At 28.1% G+C, this 27,568-nt stretch overlaps 1 protein-coding gene across 1 annotated transcript; it reads left to right on the top strand.

Annotated features, from left to right (window-relative positions):
* On the top strand, positions 1–27,568 carry LOC100208312 (T-complex protein 1 subunit gamma). The gene is made up of 10 exons (XM_065816326.1): positions 1–168; positions 10,095–10,156; positions 18,293–18,705; positions 21,287–21,675; positions 21,858–21,939; positions 22,167–22,265; positions 22,439–22,625; positions 26,822–26,962; positions 27,091–27,222; positions 27,308–27,568. Exons 1-10 carry the CDS (start codon positions 141–143, stop codon positions 27,410–27,412), a joined length of 1,638 nt encoding a protein of 545 aa, XP_065672398.1. The 5' UTR covers positions 1–140; the 3' UTR covers positions 27,413–27,568.

Genomic DNA, 27,568 nt, shown 5'->3' on the forward strand with positions numbered 1-27,568 from the left:
AATAATTTTTTACGTCTCGCTTGCGCGATCCTCATGGAACGTTCTGGATTTTAAGCAAGCGACGAGAAGGTTACCTGTGCATCAACTCGGAATTTCTTGAGCTAAGTGCTGCTGAAAACTTTAATTAAACTATAGCAGTCATGATGCAAGCTCCAATAATGGTCCTTAGTAAGTTCTTTAAATAATCATGTAAATTTTCTATTCAAAACCAGAACCGTTAATTCTGTAAAAGAAAAGTGTCTAAATTGTTTAAAATATTCAATAGTTTTGTGATGGTAAAAGTTAGTAATTTAATCGGTTTATTCGTGACTACAGATTTAATATGGTTTCTTACACATATACAGTTGAATTTTTAATTTTTATTCTCACAGTCTTAAAATCTTTTTTTTTTTCAAATACATATTGGGAAGTCAGAACAGCAATGTTTGAAATAGTTGATATTAGTTTTTATTTAGTTGATAGGGATGTTATAGATTTACTGTCTATTATTTTTATGCTGTATATATGTATATATATATATATATATATATATATATATATATATATATATATATATATATATATATATATATATATATATATATTATTGCATATGCAGATATGTAGATAACAAATTGTTACTGGTTTTTCCTGCATATACATCATATGGCCTTTTCAGGAAAAAACAAAACAAAGAGTAATAATGAAAAGCTGGCCAAAAGATAGTTGGTGTGTTTACTGATTCCCCCCCCCCCCCCACACACACACATATACATACATACATACACACTCACAGGCCTCAGCAGGAGTAAATGAGTGTGAAAACGGAGAAAAGCTCTCTTATAATAAACATGACAAGCCATGCAAGCTGCTCCTTTAAACAACTTTTTACAAGAGCTTTTGGTTTTTGCGCAAGCTGTCTTTTTATTCATCAAATAATTTGCTTATTAAATACAAAATTTGGTTTTATACTTGTTACAAGCGTATGCTTGAACGATAATTTTACAAGAATATATACATAATGAGTGTCGTTTATTGTGCATTGAAAAAATTCCATAGGTGCACATTTTCTTTGGGTTTTCACTCTTTCCATTTATTTAATAACTACTTTACTTATTTGATAAAAAGTTGAAGAAAAAAAAGTAAAAGTTTTTACTGCTAATAAAAGATATTATTTTACTGTAATAGAAAGCAGGAGGAAACAGACTCCACAATAAAAGTATTAAACAATTACAATTTTTAGCAGAATTATGCATCATGTTTTATTATTGAGACAAATTTATATAATTCGTTATAATTATTATATAAAATATATAATTTATTATAAAAAAAATTTTTTTTTCGATAGAAAAGCCATAGCACAGTGGTTAGAGTCCTTGCTTTAGATGCAAGAGTTCAGTGTTCAGGGTTCGAGCTCTGGGCATAATTTGCACCATTGGTGAGGAAGTAAGCAAGAATCAGAGGTGTACACTAGATATTTAGATGTTTAAGTTTTGGGACTTACAGGCATTGTACAAACTCCTAACTTTTTTATGTTCATACTTATGTCAAATGAGAATGTATTACAAAGAATTTCAGTGTTGGAGATTGGGAACAAAAAAACCCTAATTTTTATGCCCACCCAGCCCTTAACGTGGGCGCAATAAGTTAAGAAATGTTTTCTCTACTATTTTTATCTAAATTTATATTCTTCAACAAATTTCAAATTTCATGCAATAATCTCTAAGTGTTCAGTTTTTATGACCCTGCAAAGTTAACAGCTCCCTCAAATTAAGGTGCGCTAAAACTTTATATGGTCATAATTATTGAAAAATATTCAAGTTACAAATTATATGTTGCGCTTTCACTTGCCTTACAACAAACAAAGTTAAACATGTGCTTTATAAACATTTTTTGATGCATTGTTAAACATGTTTTCAAGGAATTTAAATATCTTTTTAAATCAAAATTTTTTCCAAATTATAAGAAATTTTCTGTTTTTATTTTTTTGATATTACACAATCTGTTTATTATATATAGCTGATGTGACTATCAGGGCCGATGGCATGGGTTTCAAAGTGGAGAGACACAATCGTTGATTTTTAAAAAGTCTTTTATATCTAGACATTTTTCTGATAAAATCATTCATAACAAAATGAACAAAAAATTAAAATATCAAAAATGACGCTAATATAAAATAAAATTTCTGTAATTATTTTATTATTACAGATTACTATTAGTTATTGTTTGTTAAGAGAAATTGTCTAAATAAATATTCTTATGCTTGCATAGTGATAAAGAAAAGTTTTTTGAATAAATTTATTTTATGATTTCTTTTTTTATGCGTCATATAACATCTTTTTTTTTCTTTTGCTGAACATTTTTGATGAAAAAGTTAGGTTAGTGAAAATAAAAATTTCTTATTACATTAGTAAATAGCGCTAATATCAAATTTTCATTCAAATTTTTTTATGTAATCATTCAAACTTCATAAGTGGTTTTTATAAAGCTAATTACTTCTTTTATCTTACTGCTTAAACGATATCTTTAGACTTGTTTAAGTTTTAACATTTATAAAATGGTAAGTGGCTCAATTGAAATGTCATACCACTTACGTTAAATGGCTTAAAACGTACGTGAATAGCACACCTCTTTACACTTTAAAACAAGGCCTGCCATAGGCACAGCAGAATGTGTATACATTGACTGAGGGTTTTAATTTGGGTTTTTCAATTAAAATAGTTTTTTAATGTTTTCAATTTTATTTTAGTCTGGCTTTTTAGTTTTTAAAAATTTTAAACATTCAAACCCATGTAAAAGTAAAATATTTAACATAATTGACATAAATTTCTATCACATTTGACATATATTTCTATCACATTTGACATATTTTGTTAACATATATTTAACATAGAATTAATTTATATTTGATAATATTCAAATCGAAATCAAAATTGAAATAAGAATTTGTTAAACACCTGATGTCTAAATATCGGTTTAATAGCATATTCTTTTAAAAGAAGTTGTAAATTTGTTAATTGGTATAAAATGTTGAAAGCATCTTGCTCCTGGATTGTTCTTTCCATAATTAACTTTGGTTGTAATGTTGATTGAACATTATTTAATTTTGTTTTATTAGCCATCATAAATTGGTTGTTTTTGTATTAATTTCACAAAATTTAAACATCTTATCAATTATTATTTAGTTTAAAATCTGTTTAGTTACTGTCCTTTTTGGCTATTCTTTTTAATGTGTTGTGATCACAAGAAGATATACTATGGGTTGTAGCAAAATATCATTTAGCGTGTATTTTACTAATATAAAGATTTTTACTGACATAAAGATTTAAGCTGTTGTTTTTCATGTAAAAGGTATATTGTACTAAGCCTTATCAGAAAGGAAGCAAAATGGTTTTGATATCAGTACAACATTTGATTTATAGTATATAATAATAGGATAAAGTGTACATTTTGATTTATTCCAACAAACTCTGCACTTGCAAAACTCTGCTAAAAAAGGTTTTGTCTAACACCAAAGCTCACTGTTTTCAGGTCACAAGATCTCGTATTTTAGCTCGAAAATTAGGCTCTTGATACTTCTGGAGAATCTTTAACAGTGTTTATAATAAGGGCAAATCTGTTATTTCACCTCTTTTGCATGGTTCAGATTTTTTTACCTCACCTAAAGACGAAGCTCAGTTGATTGCTAATAACTTTTCATCAATCTCATTTCTTGATTCTACTATTCACACCCTACCTTTAAGGGGTAAACAGATTCTATCTGTTGACCAGCCTTGCACCCCTTCTTCATCTATTAGGCTGGCGCAGATGTATTTTTAATACATTGTTTCCAGTTTAGGATGTTGAATGCTGGATCTTCTTGACTCAATGCATGGGTTTGCTTGTGTCACTGTTTTTACGACTAGGCAACTCATTCTATTATCTCCTTATGAGGGTACAGCTCTAAAACTCAGTTTTATGGTTCTGAGGCTGGCTGGTAGTCAGGTTTCCCGAACTCTGTGGTAGCTCTCAGAGAGGCTGATTCCATCAACAGCTGAAAAATATCAAAGTATTAACAGTGCCATGTTGCGCATGGATGGTGTCCCTGTTTGTACTTTTGGTGTGCATTGCGGAGGCCACATTTGGAGCCCTTTGTTAAGGCTTAGGGTTTATTAGTAGTAATGAGGCAATTGCTTGGGCTATTAAACGGTGTTCTGAGTACTATCTATGCTTTGAGTCAAGTTCTTCAAACTAATTTAAAAATGAATAAAGTACCAAAAACTATAAAACACAAAAACCATCATCATCACCAAGTTCTCTAAACCTATCATTCATTAATATTCGTGGTCTTTGAAGTAACTTTTCTTCTGTTGAGTCTTATCTCTTGCAAAGTTCACCAGACCTACTTGCTCTTTGTGAGACTAATTTGAGTTCAGCTGTCTCATCTTGTGATCTTAGTGTTGATGGTTATCTTCCTCTGATTCGTAAAGACTCCAATAGTCACATGCTTGGCCTGGGCATTTACATTCGTAAGAATTCACCTGTTTGTAGTGAAACTAGGTTTGAATCCACAGACTATTCTTTCATGTGCTTTCGTTTAGCACCACTTCACTCTATTGCCTTTCTCTTTGTTCTATATCGCTCTCCTTCATCTCAAGACTGCACTCTTTTTGATGTTATTTCTGATCATATTGACCAAGCCCTCTCTCTTTATCCATCAGCTAATATAGTTGTTGTCGGTGACTTTAATGCTCACCACTCTGAATGGCTTGGCTCTAGTGTCAGTGACTCTGCAGGCATTAAAGCCCACAACTTTTGCCTTTCTCAATCCCTAACTTAAATAGTCAACTTTCCAACTCGCTTTCCTGACAACCCTAATCATTTACCTTCTCTACTTGACTTATGTCTTGTTTCTGATCCTAGTCAGTGCTCAGTTTCTCCACATTCACCCTTAGGTGCTTCTGATCACAGTTTGATCTCTTTAAAACTAATATCTCATTCTTCTTCATCACCTGAATCCCCCTATTATCGAACCTCTTACAACTACAGTAAAGCTGACTGGGATTCTTTCCGTGATTTTCTTCGTGATGGCCCTTGGGTAGAAATCTTTTGTCTTCCTGTCGACAAATGTGCTTCTTACATAACTTCGTGGATTCAGGCTGGCATGGAATCTTTTATTCCCTCTCGACGATTCCAGGTCAAGCCTCACTCTCCTCCATGGTTTTCCTCACACTGTGCTGCTGCAATTGCCAATCGAAACCGTTACTTCCATATTTATCAGCAAAACAATTCTCCAGAAAACAGACGTCTGTTTATTACTGCTAGAAACAACTGTAAAAAGGTTTTGTCTAACACCAAAACCCGCTATTCTCAGGTCATGAAATCTCGTATCTCATCTCAAAAATTAGGCTCTTGTGACTTCTGGAGAATCTTTAATAATATCAATAATAAGGGCAAATCTATAATTCCACCTCTCTTGTATGGTTCAGACTTTGTCACCTCACCTAAAGACAAAGCCGAACTGTTTGCTAAAAACTTTTCATCAATATCATCTCTTGGTTCCACTAATTGCGTTCTACCTGATATTGCCAACAAACAGGTTGATCCATTGCTTGACATTCATATCACTCCAGCTTCTGATCTAAAGTGATCTCCTGCCTAGACTCTTCTACAGCTTGTGGCCCAGACAACATACCTGTTATTGTCTTGCAGAAGTGTTCTCCGGAGCTGTCGTCTATACTCTCAAAACTATTCAACAAGTGCTTATCAGAGTCTTGTTTTTCAGCCTGCTGGAAAGCCGCATCTATTATCCCTATCTTCAAAAATTCTGGGGAGCGATCTGATTCGTCTAACTACCGTCCCATAAGTCTTCTTCCTATCATAAGCAAGGTTTTTGAATCTTTAATTAACAAACACTTAATTTCTCATCTTGAATCTAATAACTTACTTTCTGACCATCAATATGGATTTCGATCTTCTCGTTCTACAGCTGATTTGCTAACAGTAATAACTGACAGGTTTTATCGTGCATTAGATGAAGGTGGAGAGGTTAAGGCCATCGCTCTTGACATTTCAAAAGCGTTTGATAAAGTTTGGCATGCTGGTCTTCTCCATAAGCTTTCTTCTTATGGTGTATCCGGCAACATCTTTAAGATTATCGAATCCTTCCTTTCCAATCGTAGTATAAAAGTTATCCTCGATGGACAACACTCTTCTTCTTATTTTGTAACTTCAGGGGTTCCTCAAGGTTCTATCCTTGGCCCTATACTCTTTTTAATTTACATTAACGATCTTCCAGATATTCTCACATCTAAGGTGGCATTGTTTGCTGATGATACTACCATTTATTCTTGTCGTGATAAGAAACCAACACCCTCTGATTGCCTGGAGGGGGCATTTGAGCTTGAAAAGGATCTCACTTCTGCTACAGCATGGGGCTCACAGTGGCTGGTGAACTTTAATTCAGATAAAACTCAATTTTTTTCAGCCAATCGTTATCGCAATAATTTAGATCTTCCTATATTTATGAACGGTGATGTACTCGATGAGTCACCTACTCTTCATCTTCTAGGATTAACTCTTACTTCCAATCTTTCTTGGAAACCATATATCAAATCGGTTGCAAAATTAGCATCTGCTAAGGTTGCATCTCTTTATCGAGCTCGCCACTTTCTTACTTCGGATTCTACTCTCTATCTCTATAAATCTCGAATCCGGCCTTGTATGGAATACTGTTGCCATATCTGGGGCGGTTCTTCTAATGATGCCCTTTCTCTTTTAGACAAGGTGCAAAGACGCATTGTAAACATAGTTGGACCTGCTCTTGCAGCCAACCTCCAACCATTATCACATCGTCGTAATGTTGCTTCTCTTTCTCTTTTCTACAAATACTATAATGGGCACATCCTTTTTCTGTGACTGTTCCTAAGTGCTCCAAAAACGCTTATTTGTCTAGTTTTTTTCCTCGAACATCAGTTCTTTGGAATTCGCTTCCTTCATCTTGCTTTCCTGATTCATATAATTTGCAATCTTTTAAATCGTCCGTCAATCGTTATCTTGCTCTACAACCTTCATCTTTTCTCTTACAGTAACTTCCAACTTTAATTAGTGGCTGCTTGCAGCCTTGTTGGAAGCAAAGATGTTTAAAAAAAAAAAAAAAAAAAAAAAAAAACCCTGATACAGCACTTAGAATTAGGATTGGCATTCAGCAATGTTGACCTAACTGCCACCCTGACAGTGTCTGAGATCAAGAATTTCCTGCAAACTTAAGAACTTTAAAAGTAAATTTTATTTAAAAAAACAAATATATTTAAAACGGCAGAACTAACATTTTATGTAAATTCTAAATAAAATAATGAAAATAAAAATGAAAAAACAATTGTTTTATTTTAGTTCTAAATAAAATAATTTAAAAAGGCTAAACAAACATTTATTTAATTTAAAAACACAACAGCAAAATGGATATTTCAATTAAATTGTAAATACATTTCAAAAAAAATAAAAGGCAAGTTTTTTTTTAAATTCCTAATAAAATACAAACCTTTTATTTAAACTGTAAACAAATCTTTTAAAATAAAATCAGTAAAACTTCATTCATTTATCTAATTTTTTTAGCAAATGTCTACATTAGAAAGAAAAGTCTGCTTATTTTACATTTGTTTTTCTGTCAATTTTATGCCAAAGTTTTGCAAGTTTGTCGATTTATTGAACCTTTTTTCCCAACTTTTTGCCAACCTGGTGCCGACCTTAAACGATATTATGTCTGTATTTCTACTGCTGATAGATGTGGAAAGATTAAGGTTATTGCTCTCCACATTTCTAAAGCCTTTTATGCAGTTTGGCAGCTGGTCTTCTCCATAAACTCTCTTCTTATAGCGTATCATGTAACATCTTTAAGGTTATTTAATCCTTCCTTCCCAATCGTAGTATAAAATGATTATAATGTTTGTCCTCGATGGACAGCACTCTTCTTCATTTCCTGTAGCTTCAGGGGTTCCTCAAGGTTCTATCTTTGGTCCTATACTCTTTTTAATTTACATTAACAATCTCCCTGAAATTTTTTTTTCCCATTTATTTTTGTCTTGATAAGAAGCCAACACTGATTACTTGGAATAGGCATTTGAGCTCCAAAAAGATCTCACTTCTGTTACAGCATTGGGCTCTAAGTGGCTGGTGAACTTTAACTCAGATAAAACTCAATCTTTTTCAACTGATCGTTATAGCAATAGTTTAGATCTTCTATTTTTTATCTTTATAAATCTCTAATCTGTGTTTTGGAATACTGTTGCCATATTTGGAGCGGATCTTCAAAGGATGCTCTTTCTCTTTTTGACAAGGTGCGAAAATGCATTGTAAACATAGTTGGATTGCTCTTGCAGCCAATCTCCAACCATTATCATATCTTCTTAATTTTGCTTCTCTTTCTCTTTTGTAAATACTATAACAGGCCCTGCTAAAGAGCTAGCATCTCTTGTGCCATCTACTAAATGTCATTCTTGTATTACTTTTCATTCAATTATGTCTCATCTTTTTACTGTGACTGTTTCTAGGTGCTTCAAAAATTCTTATTTGTCTAGTTTTTTTCTCAAACATCAGTTCTTTAGAATTTGCTCCCTTTATCTTGTTTTCCTGATTCATGTAGTTTGCAATCTTTATTGCAATTTTAGTCGTCTGTTAATTCTTATCTTGCTTTATAAACTTTATCTTTTCTTTTCCAGTAACTTCCAACATTAATAGTGTTTGCTTGCAGCCTTGTTGGAAGTGAAGATGTTTAAAAAAAAAACCTTACCTTAAAAACATATTGGAAGTTCTTTGCAAATCACCCAATATTATGTACTCATCAGGAGTTTATAACTCGTTTTAGTCTTCGAGGTATGTTTAGCTATAAGTAAGTAAGATGTTAATTCATTTATTTTGTTGAATATAAGTTGGATAAAGTCATTGTTATTGATTTTTCATATTTAGTTATTCAGTGTAGTTATATCATACAAATACGCATAAAGACTATTTTTACCTAATACAGATTCGTATTTTCATGTTATTCAGTGTGGTTTTATTTAAATGTTGCTATTGGGTATTTGTTACTTCTTTGATGCTGTTTTAAAACTTTGTTAAGGATTCTTTCGAAGCAATAATACAAGATCATAACAGGCATCAGTTTAGTACATACTTCTTAATGCAAACAATTTTTTCCACCAGTCCTTTTTAAGTTTTTTCATAGTCTTTTTGAATTTTAAGAGCATCAGCTAACAACTTAAAATTCTAAAAATACAAAATATTCACAATAGATGTTTTTTATATGGGATCTTGGCAAGAGTGCTAAACTTAGGAAATCCAGCATTTAAATTAGAGTATTTTGTTTTAAATATTACATAAAGTTTTTTTAAATTAATCAGCTAAATTCTGTTTTAATTACTCAAACTGCAGTTAAAATATTTTATTTCACCTGCTGCTATTTAATTCTAATTTTAAAATTAGCAGCATAAATCAGCAAAATCATAACCTGGAGATATGAAGAACCATAAAATGTTGGATACTCGAACTTTCGTGTTATACAAATGATCACAAGCCCTTTGACATACTCAAAATCAATAAAAAAATGCTCAAAAAAATCACAATTTGTGCCCTCAATTGATAAATTAAATATAAATAACAGAAGTATAAATTTTCAATTATTTTTAGATAAAAGTTATATTATGTATTTGAATATACTTTCTTTTAGATATGCACTAACTTATTTAGCTCTTGGTGGATTAAAATCTCTACTCTAGTCAATCTAGAGCAAGTTAAAAAAATTTTTTTTAGGGGTCTTGCTGGTTCAGAATCTTACTTGCACACATAGCAATTTTGTATAAGAAATTCAAAAAATTATTAAATTCAGTTTTGTTTTTTAGTTTTATTTTGACAGACAAAAAAAAAGTAAAAATTTTTATGAAAGATGTAATAGATAAAATATTATATAATGATAATGTAAATTCATTGAGTGAGAATCTAAAGAATAGATATCCAGAAAGATAGTAACACTCCTACTAAGTAAGGCTCCTACATAGAAACAGTATCACTATGCTAGTGGGATCCGGTGAAAATTTCAGTATGATTAAAAAAACACTATTATTTCATGTAAATTTTTACTTTAGATCAGAATACCAAAAGAGAAAGTGGTAGAAAAGTGCAGATGAGTAACATTGATGCTGCTAAAGTAAGTTTTTAAAGTGGTTATATTTTTGGCATATTTTCTAAGTGTTAATAAATGCAGTTTTAAAAAAAAAAAATTAAAATGACTAAGAATATATCTAAAAACTAAAAAAAATATATACAATTAGTACTTAAAAGAATTGCTAGTTTATATTCACTAAAAAGTTGTTTGAGGAGTGATAAGTGGTAGTTGGATTAGCTCATGTCATTTAAATTTTAAAAAAATAAAGTTATTTAAACTTACAATAAGTAGTTTTCATGGAGTTATTTAATATTGCAAAAAGCCTTAGAATTTTTATGCTTTTTGCATTGAGACAAAAATTTTTCTTCTATTCAGTGTAAAGTTTTAATTTTTTATTTTTGTAAAACATAATGATTGCATTCTATGAAGCCAACTAAAATTTGTTTACTTTTATCTGAAATAATTTGATTTGACTTTTTTTGTTTTAAACATTTTTTTTTGTAAAAGTTTTTCATTTATTAAATAAATTTAAACTCAATTTCTAATATTTGCCATATGTGGCTTTAGCCTTAGGTAAGGTAAAATAAGTTGGTACAGAAATCTACAATTGACATCATCTTTAGTTTGTTCAGGTCTGGCTTCTTTGGTACAGGGCAACAAATACAGATTAAAAAGAGAAATTGTACCATCGTGTTTACAGATAAATAATTTCTTCACCAGTCTAGTTTATAATAATTGGAATTTGTTACCAAATAAAATCATAGAATCAAGATATTTGAATGTTTTTAAAGCACAAATTGATAAAAAATTTTGTTTACTTATGTTTCTATATATGGGTAATTCCACAGTGGAAAATGAAAAAGTAGTCAAATTTTATTTGTATATAAAAGTATACCTCTATTACTAAAATTAGTTTATTTTGAATCATCTTAATGGTTTCGAGTATGCTCATTTTTTTTCAGTTTTTCATTGTTGCATGATAAAATAAGTGTCATTGTAAAATCTTATTTTAACCATGAACTTATTTGCATAATCGGAATTATTTTTGAAAATAGAGCTAACATGTTAATTCAGCAATGGTTAAATATTTTACTTTTTGTAGTTATGTTATTATGTGATGTTATTACTGGTCTTTTGTAGTTAATGACATCAATGCGATGAAGTTCTTTCAAATGCCCACATATATATATATATATATATATATATATATATATATATATATATATATATATATATATATATCAGGCCTTGTTACAAGATTTCGCTGCGTAGCGAAAACGCGTAACGCATTTCTAAGTAACTCAACTCAGCAAATATATTTTGCATCGTTAGAAGTTATATTGCGTCACTAGCGTCTTTTCAAGTACCGCATTGTAATTAAAGTTATTTTATTAAAGCGTTAAAAATCATACAATCAGTTAGTTTTTTTCTCACAAGAACAAAAGTTACAAATAAAATTAAAGTTCTTATTTAATAAATCATTTTTATTATTTTTTTCAAATATGAACTAAATTTTATTTTGAAAAAAATATTCTTTTCATGAAACGTAAAATAATGTTTGTTTATTTTCTTATAATTTTACAGTTGGTTTTTGATTATTTTATTAACTGTTAATAAGTTTTTTCTTATTTAATTTGTGTCTTTTTAATAATGTTTTTAAACAATAAAGAGTTTTTTTTTGTTATTTATCAGTTACCGATAACATATTCGTGATCATAGTTTATTTTCATAAATTAAACAAACGTCATTAAAACTTTACATTATTGAATTAACAATAAACAAAATATCTTATTAATAAAATATTTACATTAAAATAAATCGTGCATTTTTTAAATTATTATGACAAAAAATAATTTTTACATTTAAAAGGAATTTATATATTTAATTCCTTAAAATAAAACTTAAAACACTTTATTTTTTTAAACTAATTTTTATCAACAATAAAAAAATTATTAAACAAACTGTTTCTTTAACAAAAAGTCTATTAGTTTACAATTGCGATTAAATGCTTTTACTTACGAATTTATTTCTTCAGAATAAACGTCACATAAACGATATCAAAAGATAATTTTAAATATTCTAAAAGATATAAGTTTTTGCGTAACGCAAAACTGCTGAACGCGTAGGCAAATCGCCTTTTCGCAAGCAAAATGCGAGCTGCGTAACGCTTCTTATCAAGGCCTGATATACATATACATATATATATATATATATATATATATATATATATATATATATATATATATATATATATATATATATATATATATATATATATATATAGGCCTCGGCGGGAGTAAATGAGCGTGAGAGTGGAGAAAAGCTCTCCTAAAGCAAACATGATGGGTCATGGGAGTTGCTCCTCTAAACTGCTTTTTATGAGATTTTGGTTTTTGCACAAGCTATATATTTATTTATATAAAAATTGCTTATTAAATACAATGTTTGATTTTATACTTGTTACAAGCATATGTTTGTGACGTTAATGTTGCAATAATATACACATAACAAGTGTCATTTATTATGACGTAAAAAAATTATTTAGACGTAAAATATTTTTTTGCTAAAACCGTGCCTGTTTATTATCCAATAAATTAAATTTTTTTGACTTAAAGAAACAAATGCATGACATGCATGTTGCAATACACAGGTTTTTTTTTATAAGCATATGATACTTTTGATACAATTTATGTTTTGCATAAATACCATGAGAGTTGATTTGAAAAAATATTTTACAACAAAAGATCTATTTAAAAGATTTTATTAAGATAATAAGGATAATGTATTTTTTATGTGTTATTTCATAGCTGTTACTAAATACATAAAACCAGTAAGTAAGGCAGGACGGGTTGATCTTTTAAAGTATAAATATATAATGCAATGATAAGATAGTATTTTGAAAATACTGAAAACCACCCCGTTATGTTTTTTACCCTTTTCGAGAACTGTTAAAAAAGTAAAAAGTAAAACAAAGTTTTTATGGATTAAATTACCTAATAATGTAATTAAAAACTTTTTGTTCCAATAATTATTTAATTTTTCCATTTGTTTTAAAAATCAATACGTTTTACATTCTAATACTTTTATATACTTTTTTATATTTAATGAATAAGCCTTGCGAGGAGGCCACTACAGTCAAGGAGACTATTTTTTTATTATTATTTTTTTAAACTGGGAAATTTACTTGTACAAACAATCAATGAATGATATTTTTTATTGATTGATTCAGGATAAGATATTGTCTAGTTTGCAGCTCTCAAAAGTTGAAACTAGATGAATAGGCAGGATAGAGTTGATACTAGTTGAATAGATGGGATAGATAATTTGTAAAAATTCATTTTCACTTGAGATTCTAAGATTCAAAATTTAATAAAATCTCCTCTCTAGCTATCATGCCATCATCATATTTTTTAAATTATTCTTTGGGTCATTTTGGAAAACTGGAAAAATATTTCTTAAATGCAAATTAAAAATATTTCTTAAATGCAAATTAAAATTGCATTTACTTAATGCTTGAAACATACATAAAAATAAACATATAGAACAAATTCAAATAAAATTTCTTATCTTTAGGGCTAGACTGTGCAAAGTTGTCAAAAATTATTTGCTGATTTAGCACAATACAATATTATAAATTATGATAATAATTTATAAGCCTCTTTTATGAGTAACAAGACAGTTATTTTACTGAAGAAAAAAATTGTTCATAACAAATATTTCTTATTGATATAAAAATCCTAATTTTTACATATTTTAGGCTAAAAAAAAAAATAAGCAAATCAAATTCGACAGCACTAAATGTTTATTTTTTATTTTTTTTTAATTGTTTGTATTCTTATGTGTAAAGAATCATGTTTTTTTGCAGATGGCAATTTTCAAAATTTTTGTTTTTTGGCGCGCCCTAACTTTAGTATAACTTTTGTTTTTTTTATTATTTATCAGTTACCGATAACATATTTGTGATCATAATTTATTTTCATAAATTAAACGAACATCATTAAAACTTTACGTTATTGAATTAACAATAAACAAAATATCTTATAAAATATTTACATCGAAATAAATCATGCATTTTTTTAAACTATTATGACAAAAAATAATTTTCATATTTAAAGGGAATTTATATATTTAATTCCTTAAGATAAAACTTAAAACACTTTTTTTTTTTTTAACTAATTTTTAACAACAAAAAAATTATTAAACAAACTGTTTCTTTAACAAAAAATCTATTAGTTTACCATTGCAATTAAATGCTTTTACTTTACGACTTTTTCTATATAAATGTCACGTTAACGACATCAAAAGATAATTTAAATATTCTAAAAGATAAAAGTTTTTGCATAGCACAAAACTGCTGAATGCGTAGGCAAGTTGCCTTTTCGCAGGCAAAATGTGAGCTGCGTAACGCTTCTTAACAAGGCCTGATATATATATACACTAGCTGGATTACCCAACGCTTCGTGCAGGTTTCTCAGAGTTAGGAGGGGCTTCTGGTGGCCTAAACCTGGTCAAAACCACCGCTCAGGCCTACTTAATGCCTGTGCCAAGTTTGGTATTGATTGGTCCAGAGGTGTTTACGCTTATAGCTAACATCAAACATGCAAACATTGCCTTTTATATATATAGAGATTTCTATATATATTTATATATTTATCTATATAAATTTATTATTATCAAACATACAAACATTGCCTTTTATATATATATATAGATATATATAAAAGGCAATGTATATAAAAGGCAATATATATAAAAGGCAATGTATATATAAAAGATATATAAAAAGATATATAAATAGATATATATATAAAAGATATATAAAAAAAAGGCAGTATATATAAAAGAAATACAAAAACACTAGGTTTAAAAATTTTTTTGAATAAAAAATGCATTTTTTATGATAATTTTGATAAGTTAAAGTTTTTTCAAAATGAATATTGTTTTTGAAATTTTTACATAATTATGCTTCATTTGAGTACCAGGTTGACATATTTTTATAAAACATTTTTTTTTGAAAATATTAGGGATCCATTAAATATTCGAGGGTCTTGAGAGACATATTATATCAGCAACAGTGAAATATTTTTTATTCAAAAAAATTTTAAACTCAGTGTTTTTGTATTTGATAGAACACATTTAGGGGGTGGGAGCAGATTATTTTTTAAAATGTTGTTTTTTGGGACACTCTAATATATATATATATATATATATATATATATATATATATATATATATATATATATATATATATATATATATATATATATGTATATATATATATATGTATATATATATATATATGTATATATATATATATATATGTATATATATATATATATATATATATATATATATATATATATATATATATATATATATATATATATATATACACACAAGAATGTGTGTAATAGCACACCATTATATGATCACACAAGTAATATTTTGATTTGATGATTTGACTACAGTTTTTAAAATTTCAAAAACGCACTGAATACATTTTTTGAAAATGATTAACATCAAAACTTTTATCTTAACTAATTTTTGTATATTATTAAATTAATATTAATATATTAATTGAAATTAAATTAACTAATTTTTTTATATTATTAACACTTTTAGATAAAGTATATATATGTATGTGTGTATATATATATATATATTTATATATATATTATATATATATATATATATATATATATATATATATATATATATATATATATATATTTATAGCCTTTAGAATTAGAGTTGGCATTTAGCAATGCCAGCCTAACTGCCAACCTCAAAGTGTTTGAGTTTGGCAAAATTTCAACCTTGTTTCTATGATTTATGGTAACCCCTTTGTGTCAAACAAAGATTTTGCCGACCTCTAACAGTTTTAGGTCAGCAATTTATTGCTGAACTTATTTTTCCTTATTCCAAAAGTTGTATATATATATATATATATACATACATACATACATACATACATACATACATACACGCACACACACACACACACAATATATTGTCGACCTCAAACTGTTAGAAGTTTCAGGTCTGCAAAAAAAATTATCAAAAAGAGGTAACCATAAAACATAGAAATAAGGTCGGTTTTTTGCCAACCTCGAATACTTTAAGGTTGACATTTGGCCTAACTCCAAGGGCCAAATGTCATATATATATATATATATATATATATATATATATATATATATACATATACATATACATATACATATACATATACATATACATATATATACATATATATATACATACAGTGCCGGCAAAAAGTCATGCACCCAACTGAAAAATAACACTTTTTTACTATTTATACATATAAATTTTATTTAAAAAGCACTAATAACTGTCCCAAATGTTAGCAACATGAAATATAAATGTCTTAAAAATAAAAATAATGATATGTTTAATATTTTGTATGACCGTCTTTGGCTTTGAGGACATGCATGATACGCTGTGGCATAGACTCGACCAATGAATGTAAGGTTTCTGGGGTGATGCTTTCCCACGCTTCATTCAAACACCTCCACAAATCTTTTAAACCAGTGGGTTTGGATACCTGCAGTTTTCGGAAGATGATCTCCCACAGATGTTCAATGGGATTGAGGCAAGGGCTCTGAGGAGGCCACTCCAAGACTCGTACACGTTTAGAGGTTAAGAAATCACATACCCGCTTAGCTTTGTGACATGGTGCTTTGTCCTGCTGAAAGACAAACTCACCTTGTCTGCCAAATAAAGCACCAGCTGAAGGGAGCATGTGATCTCTTAGGACTCCAATGTACTGGTACTGGTTCAATGCACCTACACAGCGATACAATTGACCTTTCCCGGACCATGATATTGCTAGCCGAAACCATGATAGACCCTCCTCCGTGGTTCACAGTAGCATTAATGCAACTGCTGTAGTATCTTTCACCCACTCTTCTCCTCACTAAAACTCTCTTCCCACTACTAAACACTTGAAAACTGCTTTCATCACTCTAGAGAACCTGTTTCCATTGATCGATGGTCCAGCCATGATGTATCAGTGCAAATGCTCTCCGCCTCCGGCGGTGATCACAAGTTAACAGTGGCTTCTTCGCAGCCACACAAGTGTTTAAACCAGCTTTCTGCAGCCTGGCTCTAACAGTCCTAACAGCCAGCCTGATTCTATATAGTCTATACAGCCTGGCAGCTATATCAGGGGCAGTTAACCATCTATCCACTAAGCTCATTCGGACGATCATCTCTAGTTGGCGTCTTCTTCGGACGACCACTGCGGGATCTATCAGCCACCAATCCTGTCTCCCTGTATTTCCTCATCAGCCTAGTTACTGTTGACTTGCTTATTCCCATTTTCTGAGCACTGCATCAGTCGACCCATTCCTGACCTGCACAACCACCTCCAGCCTCTCCTCCGCAGTCAGCTTCTTCGCTTCAGTCATGATAATAATTTTATAAAAATAAGTCTAAAATAAAAAAATTGTTTTATAATACCAAGTAATATGAAATACATCATTAAACAATATTTAGAAAGAAAAATAATACCAAATAAATGCTAAGCAAGTAAAATTTGACTTAATTGCACAATTAGGCCCATCATATTAACCTCCATTTTCCAAAATAAATTAATAAATAATGCACGAATGTAAAAATTACAATTAATATCCACTAAAAACCAAAAAACAAATACAAAATAACATGGACTGGTAAGTTACAAGCCCAAAATACAAATAAATAAAGTATTATCAAATATATCAATTGTAAACAGAATTGAAAGGGACATCAGCTGATTGCGTAAATTAACATCCAAATTACCAAAAAGTTACTAAAAATTAAGTCACAAAAAAATTTAAAGTTCCTACACAAAATAAACTTGACATTAAAGAACTTGAAATCTGGTTGTTTTTATTTTTAAAACCTATTCTAAAATCAAAATTTTGTTGTAAAAGTTGCTGGGTGCATGACTTTCTGCCACCATTGTGTGTGTATATATATATATATATATATATATATATATATATATATATATATATATATATATATATATATATATATATATATATATATATATATATATATCAGGCTTCATGATGAATTTTCCTGATGGGAAACAAGTTGTTAAAGAAAAAATTAGATAATAGTTTTTACTAATTTATATTTATATATATATACTTAGAATTAACTGTTTAGACTGTTGCTGATATTATACGTACTTGTCTTGGGCCTAAGGCCATGCTTAAGATGTTAATGGATCCGATGGGAGGAATTGTTATGACTAATGATGGAAATGCAATACTTCGAGAGATACAAGTCCAGCATCCGGCTGCAAAAACGATGCTTGAGATTAGTCGTACACAGGACGAGGAAGTTGGTGACGGTACTACATCTGTAGTCATACTGGCTGGAGAAGTTCTTTCTGTAGCGGCTCAATTTATTGAAGATAAAATTCATCCGACAGTTATCATTGCTGCTTATAGGAAAGCCCTAGATGATCTTCTTGATGTACTCAAAGAGCAAATTAGTGTTCCTGTTGATGTCAATAATGATGAAGAAATGCTCAACATTTTGAAAAGTTGTCTTGGTACTAAATTCATGCATAGCTGGTGAGTTTTTTTGTTTTAAAAAACATTATATTTCTTTTTTTAATAGTAAATCAAGTTTTTATATAAAATTAGACTCTTTTTCTCTTTTTTTTGTATATACAAACTTGACATTTGTCGAATCACAATTATTTTTTTTAATATAATAAAAGTAATAAATATTGCATTGCATACTTATCTTATCATTGCATCTTACATGGAAACTTGTTGATTGTATAAAGAACATTTAATTCTGATTGAAACATCAAATCATTTGAAACTATTTAAAAGAGCAAATAATGAATTAAGATTTTTCAAATCAATTTTTGTTTCAAATGTGTTTAAAAGATTGATTATGTAACCGAACAAAAAAAATCAATGATGTCATGTGCTATAACTCTTAGGAATAAAACACACTTGAATAATTTATCAAGTCTGTAGATTGCGGTGTATATTATGAAGACTATTTGGCCTACAACAAAACGGAGAAGGCAAGCTTCAGCTAAAACAAAACAGTTAGTTTTTCTTGGTATGCGCTTATTCTTTTATTTTAATCAAAAAAATTTAGCCCAAACATTTTTTTTTTATCATTCTCTTTAATATGAACATAACATGTCTCGGCGGTTTAGGATCCCTTTAAACAGTTTTTTTTGTTTTTGTTTGTTTTTTTACAGCTTTACATTGCAATTTGCATTCAAGACTTTAAAAAAAAAACTAGTTTTTTTATGCTATTATTACTTTGATAACTAGTAATTAATCAAAAGTATTTTTTTGTTTCTAAAAGAAACCCCTGCTTTCAAACTAGCCTCCTAACTAATAAAAATGTTTTATTTTAAATAGATATTGGAACTTGCTATTTATGCTTGACAGAAACTCATTAGACAAAGCTTTTTGTAAAAAAAAAACCTTATAGCAACAAGTAAAGAATTGAAATGTTTTGAATTTATAATTGAAATGTTTTGAAATTGAAAATGAATTGAAATTGTATAATATTTAAATAGCATTTATTAAATAAGTTATTTTTGTTTTACAGAAAATAGCCAACTTGATTTTGTATAAAAAAAATAACCCCTTGGTAAATAACTGAAAACATTATAAGTTTTTTTTCTTAAAATTAGTACATACAGTATTTATATAATTATGCAACTTTTTTACTCTAATGGGTGATGTGTAAATTATCTGACAAAATAAATATGTCAATATCTTATTTATAAATTAAAAACTTTTTTTTTTAAGTATCTATCTTTTAATAAAAATCAGTTATTCCTTTTATGAAAAAACTCCAATTATCTCAATTATCTCCATCATCTGCAATTGATCTCACTTGCTTTGATACCTTTCATAAGCAACTGTAAGAAATTCAAATCAATTTTTTTTAGTTTTAATTTAATGTGATTGCTCAAAAATTGCTCTGTTGAAGCTGTTTAATTTCCCTTGTAAACTATCTATGCCGAATGTCTCCAAAAGTTTTCAATTGGTTGTGCTTGAAGCACATTTGGGGGTTTGGATTTTATATCAACCTAATTGACATATTCGTCCATCAAATTTAGAGAATCTTTAGGATAATGAGAACTTGCTAACTCTTGCCAAAATTAATAGTTAGTCTCCATGATACTCGTGAATGAACAGAAAAAGTCATTTTTAAACATTCATCAATATATATTGATGTATTAATTGCTACACCTTGGAAGTATGAAGCAATGACTTGGATATACCAGTCAGATATGGCTATCCACATTAATAATTATTTTGGAAATTTCTCTTCCTATAAATCTAACACTTTCTGGGCATGTTTTTTTTGTTGTTGGTAACCAAAAGTGATTTCATGTTATAGAGCTGGTTAATAAGTTTCCTGCTTCTTTTCCTGCACATTTTCTATATTCAATAATCTTTTTTTAACTGATAACTAATTTTCAAATATTTTACACTGAATTTAAGACCTATTTTTCTCTGACTGACTCCTTTTCAATTGTTGACAAGTCTCATTGATTTGGTTCTCTTTTCTCCATGTTCGATGACCAGGGTGCTTTCTAGAAAAGGATTAAACAGTTTTAATTCTTTTAAATTATCATATATTATGCTTTGAGGAAATCCTTCTTTTTTGAAATGATTTCTTTTTTTTATATTAGGTTTATTTACAAAAAATATTTTGAGTTGCTTTCGAAAAGGTTCTCGTTGAGCTGCATTTAACGTAATTTTAAATAATAGTTTTAAATAATAAAGTTTATATTTTTTAGAACATTTATGTTTCCTCATAAAACCACAAAAACAAATTAATATGATCGAATAATTAAATTCAGATTTATCCTATAACTTCTGCATCACCTGTTATAAATTTAAAATTTTAAAAAAAAACTTTTTTTTACACACCCTTCTTTTTAGGTTTTTGTTTTGTTGCAGAAATTTGTAATGAAGTTTTGTAACTAGCTTCTTCTTGTTTACATTTGTGAAAACTTTTATGATTTAAAAAAATGTTCATTTATGATTGTAAAAATTGTTCTATTGAAATTTATTGTTTTTATTTTGTCTTATTTACTACATAAAACTTGTTACTGTTAAAAAATCATTTTAATAGTATAATTTCTGTTGTTTTTTTTTAAACTAGGTCTGAACTTGCATGCAGTATGGCACTAAAAGCAACTCGCACATGTCTTACAGATAAAAATGGTCGGCGTGAAATTGATATTAAAAGATACACAAAAGTAGAAAAGATTCCAGGAGGAATGTTAGAAGATTCTTGTGTTTTAGATGGTATCATGTTAAATAAGGATGTAGTACATCCAAGAATGAGTAGGCGAATAGAAAATCCAAGAATTTTACTTCTTGATTGCAACTTAGAATTTAAAAAAGGTGAAAGCATGACAAATATTGAAATTAGCCAAGAAACAGATTTTAATCGCATATTACAACTAGAGGAAGAATTCATTAAAAAACTTTGTGACGATATTATAGTGCACAAACCAAATTTGTTATTCACAGAAAAAGGTGTTTCAGGTATAGCATCTAAGTAACATAAATTGCAACAGTTTTTTTATGTGTATTTATTAGTGTACTAATCTCTTCTTTTCTTTGGAATGAGGGTAGCTTATAATTTAAAAAACATGATTTAATATATTACTTTTTTAATTTTCTCAAAATATTTTCAAATAGCTTTTTATTTTGTATGAAATTTTTAGATCTGGCTCAGCATTATCTAGTTAAAGCTGGTATTTCTGTTATTAGAAGAATAAAGAAAACTGATAACAACAGAATAGCCAGGTTTGTTTTTAAATTAAAATTAATTATGAGTTTTATAAATACAATATATTTTATAAATCACCAAGTTTAAATGTAAAAATCTTTGTTTAAGTAATAACATGTCAAAAAATTTAAAAAATAGATTGTTATATTTAATACAACATATTTATGTTAAATTTTATTAAATATTAACTTTACTATAGATTTTACTATATATTTATGTTGCTGTAAATTTTTATCATTTTTAGAGCTGTAGGTGCGACAATTGTTAATCGACCTGAAGAGATTAAAGAGGAAGATTTAGGGCTCGGCTGCGGATTATTTGAAATTCAAAAGATTGGTGATGAGTAAGAATGCTTTTAAAACTAAGTTTATTTTATTTTTGATTTATACTTATTTCAAAATAATATTTTAAATTGTTACTATTAAATATATATATATATATATATATATATATATATATATATATATATATATATATATATATATATATATATATTAATTTTTTTTTTTTCCCAAGTTATTTTACCTTTTTAAAAAAGTGTAAAGATCCAAAAGCTTGTACTATTCTTTTGCGTGGTGCTAGTAAAGATATTTTAAATGAAGTTGATCGTAATTTGCAAGATGCAATGAATGTTGCAAGAAACGTTATGATGGATCCTCGCTTGTGTCCTGGCGGTGGAGCTACTGAAATGGCCCTCTCACATGTATGCATGTTTTATTTGTTAATATTTACATTATGTTTTGTTTGTTAGCATTTTCACTTGAAATTTTTTATTTTATCAGGCCTTGTGATGAAGTGTAATTGATCGCTCCCTTGTGTGAAACACCCCCTTAAATGGTCTTCTGGGCGTGAAAATTATTTAATTAATTTTGTTACCAGAGTAAAAAATTGCGCTCATATAAAGAAAATTATAAGTTGATTTTATTGAAAATATAAGTCAAAATATGTTTAATTAAACAGTAGAGTTTACATATTGTTAAATAATACTTAAATAATACCAACAAAGTTAATTCATTATATAGTACATCATGCATAAATTAAAATAAAAAATCTCAGTGCAAGAGAGCCAATGGTTTATTTCTTTTATTTGAAAGTTAAATATTTGTTAAAAGTTAAATTTGAAAGTTAAATACAGTATGACATTTTTTTTTTTTATTCTCGTTGAACTTTATCATATTATCTTAATCGTAGCCTGGTTAAATGGAATTGCTAACTCCACAGTTTTTATAGATCCATTTGACAAAAAACTTCACTTAACTAGGACTTTTACTTTGAATTGCATAAAAGTCTATGTAATAAAACATCAAAACTTGCAACATTTTAATAAAAATTCCAAACTTTGAATGCTTAAAAATTAAATATCTAGCATAATATTTTATTTATAATAACTTATTAAAATAAAACTTTATTAATAACTTCAATTTCGTACAGGTTCGATCGCATTCAAAAACATCAAATCAAATTCAAAACGTTCGAATATTAAATAGTAAAAGTGCCATAGTTTAACTAAATTATTTTACTGATATCTACAAATTGGTCAAACTTATAATAAAAGTTATAAACAAATAAAAAGTTATAAACTTATAAAAAAGTTGAAACAAGACTAAAAATTAGAACTATAACAGAAAAGTTTAAAATATTCGGAGTCTGAATTACCAGGGTTCTACTTTTTTTTATTGTTTGTTATATCTATTGTTTATTTCAACTTTGGAAAGCGTGCTCACAAACAACAAAAGAAAAATGTAATGTTCAATTCATGACCTGGTTTTTATTGGTTGTAACAAACACATTTATACAAATATATGTCAGTATATAATCATGTATATAAAAAATGATTCAGTTGATAATAATTAAATCGCGCATTTAAATTAGATAGCAGTTTTCTGTTTTGTGCAAACAATTAATGGAAAGTTATGAAGTCATTACTGCTAACAGATAGAATGGAATGTTTACTATTTTCAAAATGTGTTCGTCCAAATGACTATAGAAAATTTAAATTATAAAACCAAAAACTTGATAAAATTTTAAAAATCAAAAGTTTTAAATCGCAAATTTGGAAAGTGGGACGAGAAAACTTAGTTTAAAAAATCATGTTAAACATTTTTAATGACAGAGTTACTAAAATTTAATATAAATTAATAACTTACTTTAGTAATAAAATTTAATATAAATTAATAACTTACTTTAGTTATAAGTTAAATAAAAATCTATAAATAATTTTTTTTATTTAATTCTTAAGATGAACACTTTTTTTAATAATAGTTCAACTGTGAAAACTTGATTTAAAATAAATTTCAATTTTTGAGAACGACTATAAAATAAATAAAGTTACGCAATATTTCATTGTTTTTATTTTATATAGCCACAGTAACATATTTTTTCCAGTAGATAGACTAATGCATTAATGGAAAAACCATAGCTTTTTTGTCTGATTTTCCAGACTTCAAATGAAAAAAATTCAAACAAAAAATCATCTACCTTTGTACGCACTGGTAGGCTTTTAGGTGAACCCCTCCCCATATCTGCATGTGTAATTTACGGATGAATCAATGAGAATCAATTTTCAACCCTGATTGTTGCTCTCGAAGACTTGATGCCGAGCTTATAATTGCGCTGGTTAATAACTTTTTTCAAGTTTACTAGCGCAAAATATTGTGCTCAACAAGCACGATATTTCGCTTAATTGTATTCATCACATGCACTGTTTTATTTGTTGACATTTACAAATTTCCAATTTTTTCCAAAAAATTTATCAATAATTTTTAAGTGTGTTTGGGTTTGTCATAATGATTCATTATTATGTGGATAATGAATTATTCATCCAACAGCTTGAAAAGTTTGATAAAAAAAGTTTAAAGTTCATAAATATGTCATAAAGTCATGTGATAGGGGCAAGTTGACTTTCTCTATGTTTTCTGTCAATAGATTTATTAAGTTTTTAAAATTACTGTTTTAATTAACGTCTCTCAAAATAAAACAGTGCCATGCCACATACCTGGTTAGCATTACCTGAGTTATTTATTTAACATAAAAGTAGACGTTTTAAAAGAATCAAATGTTTTAAATTAAAATACATATATTTTTTGTGTGTGTGTGTGTTAATTCGCCTCTCCAAGGCCCAGAAGGCCACTATGGAAGAGGAGGTTATAACCCTCTCAACTCTATACCTCTGAAACACAAACCTTGCTGAACAAGGCTGCTGCACGGAGAGACAAGTTGAGCGCGGTACTACCAGGGACATGGTGGGGATCATATGAGTTTTTGTTTTCATCTAACCTTTTATTATTGAGTCTTATTGGAAAAATCTTCTTTACCCCATTCACCATTTTGCCCCATTTCAAAGGTGTAAGTTTTTTTTCAAGTTTTCAAGTAAAATATTAATTTTTAAATCAATATTAAAAGATTTCCCAAGTATTTAATACCTAAGTTCTTTATAATAATTAAGTTGAGATTACAATTACTTAAGTAAATAAAAATTAAGTATAGTAAGTAAATAATAATAAAAATATAATAAATGGAATTATAATAAAAAATAATTTATTTTATAAAATAATGGTTTAAAAAATTTATTGCAACGTTTAGATTACAAATCCAATTAAAATATTGCATTGTTGAGATTTCAAATCCAATCAAAATATTGCATTGTTGAGATTTCAAATCCAATCAAAAGTGTTAGTTTTAAAGTAAAATTATTGACTATGAAAATTCGTTTTTAAAAGCCAAAAATATGATTAATGGTAAAGTAGTATAGCCAAATTACGATATAAGTTATATTTAAAAAGAAATTTATATTTTACAATATTATATTTCTTGCAATTTAACAAGATTTTTCCTTTTTTTAATTTGTTGCCATGAAGGATTTTTATTCAAAGTATAATACATTGAGTAAAGAAACACTTTAACAAATTTATTTTGCCAAATTTATCAGTTACAGTTAAATTAAGTTGTATTGATTAATTTGTTTTTTTTAAGAATTTTTTTTAGATTTCAAAATTTCATGCACCTAATGTTATGATAAATTTTTCTGGATAAATTTTATCCACATATTAAACTGGGTAAGTAAAAAAAAGCAATCGCTCTTACTTAGCGTTTTTGGGAGTAATTGCTCAGCTTTACATGAATAAAAATTTGCTAAATTTTTTATTCACAAGCTGAGAAATTACTACGATAACGCTGAGTATAAGCAATTGCTTTTTTTTATTCACCCGGCCTATTACCTTATGAATGAATTATATCTACATACAATCTTAAAATCTCTAAGTTGTTAAGTGTGCGTTTTAAAATGTTTGATAATCCTCTTAATGTCTGTGTGTAGTTTTAGTGTGTCCTCTTTAGTTGTGCCCTTTTTAGTTGTGTCCTTTTCTAGAAAGTTCTTTGAAGTTCTATAAAATTTTGGAAAACTTTTACAAATTCTGAAAACTTCTGATAAGTTTTATTATGTTCTAGAAAATTTTAATACATATATGGTTGCTAGAATATGTTAACTTAAATTTGTTGTTGGTTTGATTTTTTCACGGGTTCATGCTTGCTATGACTTAGTATTATGACCAAGAGTTACATACTGAATGCTTTCATGAGAATTGTTGAAGCCTTTTCAACGCATTTCAATAAAAGCTAATTTTTTGAGGACATATTGACCTTCAATATTCAATTTCAAATAGAAGCAAAAAACTTTTAAAAAATTATTTCTGATTATATTAAATTTCTAATTTGAGATTTGAATGTGTATATTTTGTATACAATTTTATATATTATTATGTTTTTTTAAAAGTTAAAATAAATTATGCATATTATACTATTAGAATTAATTTTATAAATAATGTATAAGGCTATACAATAAATAAACATATTACAAATATCATTAAAAAACGATTTTATATTATTTAATATTTATTTAAGGCTTTGGAGGAAAAATCCAAAAGTATTACTGGCGTTATTCAATGGCCTTACAAAGCTATTGCAAGAGCACTTGAAATTATACCAAAAACTCTAATACAAAACTGTGGAACAAATTCTATACGAACATTAACTGCATTAAGGGTAAACACACTTGTTGTTGTTGTTGTTTTGCTATTTAAATGAATATTCTTTTTTAAATAAAGTATTAAAATATGTTAGGCTGTTTGAAAGCATAGTGTGTTTAATACTTAAATGTTTTAAATGTCCAGGCTAAACACGCTGCAGGTGGAAATAGCTCGTGGGGTATTGACGGTGACACAGGAACTATTGCCGATATGAAAGTTGTTGGAATATGGGATTGTTTTTCTGTGAAAGCGCAAACTTACAAAACTGCAATTGAGGTAATCATTTATATATAATATTACTTTTTAATTCTAATGCCTTTTAATTTTAAAGTTGTTTTAATTTTGAAATAATTGTTTTAAGACATCGATGCTCTTGTTGCGTATTGACGATATTGTATCTGGAACAAAGAAATCATCGGAAAGCGATCAACCACAGCAACCCCCTCCCCAGCAAGGAGAAGATTAGTGATTACTTGTTTGAAATTATAAACATATGGGTTTTTGAGTTTTCCCGCGTGCATTAACCTCAGTGATGACATTCCTTTTTCAGCTCTTGTACCGCCAAAAAAAAAGTATTTGCAGAAAGTTTTTAATGAATTAAATATTTTCTATCTTGCATAAA

This window comes from Hydra vulgaris, chromosome 13, assembly GCF_038396675.1.
Source record: "Hydra vulgaris chromosome 13, alternate assembly HydraT2T_AEP".
NCBI classification, from domain to species: Eukaryota; Metazoa; Cnidaria; class Hydrozoa; order Anthoathecata; family Hydridae; genus Hydra; species Hydra vulgaris.